This window comes from Euwallacea similis, chromosome 19, assembly GCF_039881205.1.
Source record: "Euwallacea similis isolate ESF13 chromosome 19, ESF131.1, whole genome shotgun sequence".
NCBI lineage: Eukaryota > Metazoa > Arthropoda > Insecta > Coleoptera > Curculionidae > Euwallacea > Euwallacea similis.
This window is the reverse complement of record NC_089627.1, coordinates 613,508-621,225: the sequence shown is the minus strand read 5'-3', so window position 1 is coordinate 621,225 and position 7,718 is coordinate 613,508. Positions and strand designations below refer to the sequence as shown.

Sequence of the window (7,718 nt, the reverse complement as noted above, 5' to 3'; positions counted from 1 at the left end):
ATTAGGCGAAGAAGTTGATACAGGGTACCAGGCATAGATAGAACAAAAATCGCTTCCACTTTGAACGAAAAGTTCTATCTTTGGCAATTACAGTGGATTTAGGACTTAACACCCAGTTTTACGAAAAGGTGACCATGTGAGGTCGTTTTTGCCATTCTTAGTTACAGACCTATTTCTTGGTCAACGTCAATCAAAAGCCGAAAAATAGATTCCACAAGTTTTGTGACGGGTGATCGTTAGAAAACCTGGCAGTAGGTGGTGAACTATAGACGTAGGACGTCAATTAAACCTTTTACTATTGTCTAACAACATCCGGGTGAGTGGCCTGATAACAGACGAATTTATCTCAGACATACGTCTGATATTTCAACGCATACTATAGGTTTTTTCTAGTGATCGCCCTTTATTGGAGCCGGTTTTATTGAATGTAAATAAAAGGTCGTCAAAACTAATCATTATTCGTCTATTAGGAACTTCATAAAGTACATTTTCAATCTAACATGCGTTTCAAGGAAATCGATTGGAAGATATCACATGTTTGTCGGTCATTTCAAGCTATTGCCTGTTGGTTTATCAGTCTCCCCACCAACGGTTTTCACTGGTGCTAGTCCCTCCTTCCTTATCGTCGAAGCCCTCTTTCCTGTGATGTTGATCGATGGATCAAAATGGGGCCAAGTTTGAATTTCCGCGAAGAGGGCATCTCCTGGACAGTCCGTATCTGCACATAAATAAAATAAGTGTAATTTTTGTGTGCAATAAATAATATTTCGTCACTGAAAGTCTACCTCGAGCCTGTCTGTGCCCAATGAGCTTATAGTCTTCTTTAATGTAACCTTTTATCACCCCTAGGCGGATGAATTGCCTGACTATTTGCAGTTGCTCTTCTGGAGGCAGCTTTTCTGGAAATAATTGTTCGTGGTTTATTGGATGCAATTGGTGAATTTCGTTCAAAAATGCACGCGAGTCGTAATATTAAATGGGCCTTTTAAGACGCCCACGCGCGGACATAAGATTCGTGCATCTATTCGGATTTATTTACGGTTTCATTGTAGCGGTCTATTTTTAAGTTAAATCGCAAATCTTCGAAATACACTTTGATCTATAAGGTATTAAAACTGATTATTCCTCCTTTGTGCGGTTTTAGTACCCGGGCGGCTTCTATTATTGGAACTTTATAAAATTCAGTTTCGGCTTAGCCAGCATGATTTGTGACAAGATGTATATGGAGGTGCACCCACACAGGGAGCCTCAGTGTATGCAGGCTGGCCGTTTTACGCGGTAACCAAAAAAGATGTTATGTGGATTAAATCGGGGCAAATTTGCGCGATTCGGAGTTTACGAATGTGCTGTTTTAAATATGAGAAATTTTGATGATTTTTGAGGGCGTTCGAAACAAATTGAAAATTTGGAAAAATCTTTTTATTTCTCTCCCAGCCTATTTGACGAGGGAATTCAAAATGATTGTCAATTCGTTTTTGCAATTTTCCCCCTCTACAACGAGCCGATGTCATATTTGAAATTAAACGTTTCTATTTGCGGCAACCATCATTAACATTTTTGCATATACTTTTTCTTATGGGCGCCATCTTGAATTTTTACATTTTTGTCTTGATTTCGATGATGTATCACATTGTGACAAATTCGAGTAATTTTTAGAAAAGTTAAAACATAATTTCATCATCACATTTCCCTGAAAAAAGAATTCCTACACCTTGAATTATTTTGGCGTTTTTGCCGAAGGTAGTCAGGGATCGCCACAATATCGAAAAAAATTTCCGCTTGTTCAGCTTCACAGAAAGGTAACGCATCCAATACCTATGGGCCAACCTAAAAATGTTGATCGCGCTACGATTGGCGATTTGAAGATATTTTCCTTATATTCCATTCGGCCTTATGCACAATTAAGTGTGGAAAAAAACAATTCGGATGCTAATTCATAGTGGTTCCTTAGTTCATATGTGCCTCTTCAGCTGTTTGTATGTCGCAGTTCGTGTAATCCTATTTCGCTTTTTCGTGTTTAGTGCAAGGGGTTCCACATGTAGGAAGTTCAGTAGGCGTTTTCCATAAGCCCTTGGTAAGCCATGATATTAATATAACCTAAATATGTATTTATTTCGGGATATTGAATCGCAGTAGCACACGTGCCACAAAATAAGAAGAGAGATTTACCCTCTAGCATCCATTACTCATTTGTACCACCATTTCAGGAACACCCTGAAGATCCTGACTGAACACCTGAAGACCTATAGATAAAAGTAGTGGCAGCTGTGAGATATTAATTGGGGCATTGTTGGCTATGTTTTTTCTTCTTCTGCTTAATAAGTCCTTTATCTACATATCTCGAGCTGTTTTCGAACTATTAATTAATGCTCTTTTTTGGTGAGATAAAGTCCTGAGAAAATTTCTGTTGCCACGTGACTTGAACGCAGAAAAAGCAGAAATTTTGGGGATAGTTAGTGCCAAGTAGAAGTGCGTCGAAAGACAATTAAATTTTTTTTAAAGCGATGTATCATGAGCCCATATCAAAATCGTCATATTTTCCTAATAAATTTTGCTTTGTGTATAGTTTCCAAACATTAGGGGTCATTTTCGAATTTTTGCCCAGGAAGACTCTGGCAAGCCATTTTTGAAAGCAATTCATTCGTTCAGGTAATCAGGAATCTTTGTTGTCTGTCGTACCAAAGATCTCTGGGTCACGAGGGAGATAACGTTCGAACTGCAATCTCCGAATTCAGCATGAAAAAATAAATTTGTTCCGTTTCTATGATGGCTAAATTTCTATAAACGAATCGAAACAAGTTTGAGCCTTTCTGGATGCCGCTGTAGATATCTTCCTGAAGTAACTTGCATATTTCGAAGAAGACAAGGTTGATAAAGAACATCGAGAGTTAGGTAACACAATTCTCAGATGCTTCGAGGACTGAAATAATTGCAGGAGAAACCTAGAAATACATGCAACTAGCGAGAAATCTTGCCAATTCCAATACCCCAGAGTGCTTCGAGACAACAATACAAGGATTACTCTATACGGATTACCAAAATATGAACGTCATACCAGTCCAATCACCAATAATGCAGATTCCTATACTTTGGTTATTGAAACCTGGTGCGTGAGCTCCAACTGCTGACCACCCTCTTCCTGCATAGATACGGTTGTCGCTCCCTGCAGCAAAGCTGTATCCTACGTCGTTCCATGAACGGTTAAACTAAAATTTTAAAAAATGCCTAATTGTTCTCTAATATTTTGAACAACAAATTTCCCTACAACTAAATAGTTTTGCATGCGTTGTAATCCATCCTTAATAGTACCTGATGGAAGTCCTGCATCCACTGCATAGCCACAATGCAATCTTCCTTGGTAAAACAAGCAGCAGGTATGTAACTATGGTGAATCACAACGAAAGGCACTGGGTTGGTCATATTTTCCACTAATGTGGGGGGACGCGCCCCCCATTCATCCCTGGAAACTATCTCGATTTCCTTTTCCAGGAAGCATTTCCCGGTGATGAGACCTGCAACATACGACAAATTCGATATTTTTTTATCTGCGTATTGATTTGTATCGATATATTGTAATGGCGATGGTGATAAGCATGGATCGGCTTACCCATTGACGCCATCGTGTAATAAATTAACAGCAACCACTCTTTGGAGAGCACCTCGTTCATAGTTGTTACTACGCGAATTTTGCACATAAATTTATTGTTTTCGGGCACTTTTGCTTATCAATTAATTGATTCGTGTCATTATCGATCTCTTCTACTAATGTCATCCAAAGCTTTGAATCAAAAGCCTTTTTTAGATAAGTTTTATCTGAAGCGCTCATCTTAGATAGTGACAATAGCAATAAGCCATTTCACCAAAATTTCTGATGTTAATATCTATAGGATTCTCTAGTTTTTTCCGTTAAACCTATCGCGGAGGTCGTATTGGAGGTGATTGACTTCGTGCGTTAAAAAATCACCACTTTGTTTGGGAATTGCGCTAAAGTCATGGTTTAACGTATACACAGTATTAGTGGGGAACTGTGTATGACCTTTCGAGCAGTTAATACCAAAATAATATAGAAACAACTTATGTTCTTGGTTCGTAGCAGTAACAGTGAAAAAGACTTTAACGATTATTGATATAGAAAAATTGTTTTATATGGCATAGAAAACTGACTGAAACACTTTTTATTTGATTAGTGTTTTCTCTTCTGTTCAATGTATTATATTACCACCATCTATTCGATTTTTTTTCCATATCAATAAATGTTAGAATTTTCAGTATTAATGCTTATTTAGGATCGATTAATTTGGCTTTTTTTTGTAGATAGTCGAGCTAAAATTTTAAACTTAAACACCTAATTTTCTGACGTAATTTATTAACAAATATATAATAAAACTTAATAAAAATGTTCGTAGAGTAAAAAAAAGCACTATGGTACCTACCAGTAAAAGTGAGCGAATTTCCCAATTTCATTCCTATTTCTAGGGATAAATAAATCTCCTTTTCTGCTTAATCCTTACCCGTAAAAGACGTGACCCCCAGTAGCACAAAACCTACAACTGATGTAGTGAGCATTTTCCCAACACACTAATATTCCTATTAATCCAATCGACCACTCCAACTCTTAAATATGGTTTAGTTTCTTTTTTACGTATAGGTACCAGACAGCTTCATATGGTATTTCATAGACGCGGTGTGATCCCCCTTTTCGCACATTAGCCACACAGCACCACACAACAGGTACTGGTGTTACTCTATCACCAAATACCTCTCTTGGTCAATACTAGAATGGACGTTATTTTTTTTAATATCATAAACTATGTTGGTTGCATGCCGGTATAAATATTTGAGATATAACTGACTCGCATTAACGTGAGAGGGGGTATTTGGTATTTTCTCAAGGGACTTCACAGTTTCATAAGTTTATTTGTACTGATTCTTATTTTAACTATGTTAAGCAATACAGAGCGACCTCATTCACACACAACATTACCAATTCCTAGGTTCCTTTAGGTCCTTGCCATAACCCTGAATTTTAATTGCTGACCTTCAATTTTAATTATTGATCCTCAGTGTTAATTATTGATCCTCAGTATTAATTATTGACCCTCAATGTCATTTACTGACTTTTAATGTTAATTACTGTCACTACAAGATAAGTGGAAGATTTAATAAAAAATAGATACATACTATATCTGCAGAAGTAGATAAATCTAATAGATTGTAGATAGTTAAAATAAATTGTGATATAGTGACAAAACAGGTGTTTGTTTTGGAGGTGTGGGTTTGTGTTTCAACGTGGAAATTTCATATTTATTTAGGAACATTTTTGTACGATCACAGATGTAGGTGCGTACTTATTAGTACAAATTCAATATTTGACGAATTCTTCCGGTGTGTGACTTATGATGATATTTTCATTGGTTTACCTTTTAAATGCTACATATTATTACTAATTTCTCATATAAGAAAAAGATCAAATTTGACCTTATTCTTTAGTAGTACCTGCCTACTATTTATCATGAATATTGTAAGGTTACACACAAGGAACAAATCAACAATCTTAAACCATAATTTCTTTGGAAAAACAGTTTATAATATACTAAGATAAACCTCGTGTAGAAATAGTAAACATACCATTAAGTAGATAAAGTACAGGGTCATTCGGTAAGGACTGAGCACCCTAACTTTTTGTGCTCCCTCTGTATATAGATACACGTAGAGTTTGAAAATACTGTTCAAAACATAACTTGATATAAACCAATAGAGATGCAATATTAAACTTTGAGTTTTGTAATAGACGACCTATACAGGATTATTCAAAAGTCTTGCATAAAATTCATATCTTTTTTATGAATTATTTTTTCGAAAAACGCTGAAACACGTAACTTCATTGAAATTACTGTTCAACTTTTGGCGATAACATTCATCTCTTGTTTACAACCTCTTCATCCTCAGCTATCCCAACTTTTTTTTTCAAATGGCAACCTAGGTCATATGGGAGCTCTTTGAAAAGGTCTTCAAAAACTGTATTTGGTGGTATCAAAAAAACCTAGATCTGTTCATTCCGTTTCGATAAAACAAAGGCTAATTATTTTTTAAGGACAATGCCCTTTTTAATAAAATTATTAAGTAAGAGTTATTCTAAATAGATAATTACCACTTACCTAATTTGATTTAATGTAGTAAATGTCTTACACCACTGGATTTCTTTCCATGGGGGTATTTAAAGAAAAAGGTGTATCAAAATAGACCCGAAAACATTGAGAACCTTAACATAGGATACATAGGATAAGGATTTAAACGTAGGATAAGGTTGGAAATAAATAATATTCCCGCCAAAAATATTCATAGTGCAGTAGGTAGTATTTATCCTAGACTTGGTGTATATCAGATGGAGGTCATTTTCAACATTTATCCAGATTTTTTGGTACCACCGAATACAGTTTTTGAAGACTTTTTCATAGAGCTCCCATATGACCTAGGCTGCCACTTGAAAACAAAAGTTGGGGTAGCTGAGGATGAAAGGGTTGCAAATAAGGGATGAATGTTATCACCAAAAGTTGAACAGTAATTTCAATAAAATTACGTGTTTCAGCGTTTTTCGAAAAAACATTCATAAAAAAGATATGAATTTTATGCGAGACATTTGAATAATCCTGTAGATTGTTTTTATATTAGATGAGCGGTTTTATGCTAATGCTTTGTCTTTTCTTCCTCATACCTTTATCGGTTGAAATTCAAGTAAATTCTTTGTCTTACACATCATGCTCAGGGAACACAAAGAATGTCTTGGCGGCTTAACCTGTTATTTTTGGTGTAGCCAAAACTGATTTTCCTTCTAAAAGAAGCAAGGCATCTACTGGGGAAGTACCGAAACCTTTGATAATCTCATTTCGCCCTGAGGATATTATGTTTACCTTCGCGCATTTTATCATCTCCTGCAGACCTATTATCAATGTTTTAATCCTTTTTTGCTTGTAATTGTTGTAATTCCTAGAACATGTTTATTATTATTTATTCAAATGATATTGTGAATCGAAACGAATCAGTTGAATAAATATGTTATAATGGTGTTCTCCCTTTGGTTTAAAAGCAACGTTTTAGTAGAAAAATAATTGGCTCTATCCGGGAGAATCGTAACAAACAACATAATTCAAATTTGGTGAGTTCAAGGTAAAAATTGCTTTAGGCTGCCAAATTTTACAACGCCGCGACGTGTTAAATATAGCCCCCGATTTATTATTTCCCCTCAATATAAACAAATACGATTATTATTTTAACAAAACTTGTGTTTACCCTCTTCAGTAGGCAGATTAAGTACAGAACTGTTTACATTTTAAAGAGATCTATGCCTAATTATATTTACGTATATCTAGTTAGAAGTATTTTTTGAATTTTTTACATTTTCTCCTACTTGATATGTCAGCCAACGGGTATGCAACTATATAAACTGGAAGTAGGTAGGGTTGCCTACATGATGGAGAAATATGTGATGAACATCAACGCAACGTTACAGGTGACAGTGATAGTGACGTTTCCGGTATTTTGAAGCTTTTTGATTTTTCTATTATTATTAATTTTAACAATATTAAAACTGGGCCTTTATGAGTGATTTATTAAACCATTTTCCGGTACTACAGTGAAATAAGTCTCGGTACGTAATATTATTACAATATGTTTTATGTACAAATTTTGGGCCTTAAAACCATCCATCTATTGCCAAA

The 7,718-nt window shown here is 35.5% G+C and overlaps 1 protein-coding gene across 3 annotated transcripts; it reads right to left on the bottom strand.

Annotated features, from left to right (window-relative positions):
• Nucleotides 1–477: 477 nt before the first annotated feature.
• LOC136415205 (peptidoglycan-recognition protein LB-like) lies at nt 478–4,684 on the bottom strand. 3 transcript variants are annotated; one of them, XM_066399671.1, is made up of 6 exons: nt 4,512–4,684; nt 4,434–4,466; nt 3,310–3,512; nt 3,056–3,206; nt 786–899; nt 478–718 (listed from the first exon to the last, which is right to left on the bottom strand). In XM_066399671.1, exons 1-6 carry the CDS (start codon nt 4,564–4,566, stop codon nt 546–548), a joined length of 729 nt encoding a protein of 242 aa, XP_066255768.1. In that variant the 5' UTR covers nt 4,567–4,684; the 3' UTR covers nt 478–545. The 3 variants fall into 3 exon arrangements, with proteins under 3 accessions (XP_066255768.1, XP_066255769.1, XP_066255767.1); XM_066399672.1 differs by lacking the exon at nt 4,434–4,466 and having other exon boundaries at nt 479–718; nt 4,512–4,676; XM_066399670.1 differs by lacking the exons at nt 4,434–4,466; nt 4,512–4,684 and adding an exon at nt 3,608–3,765 and having other exon boundaries at nt 482–718.
• Nucleotides 4,685–7,718: the final 3,034 nt, after the last annotated feature.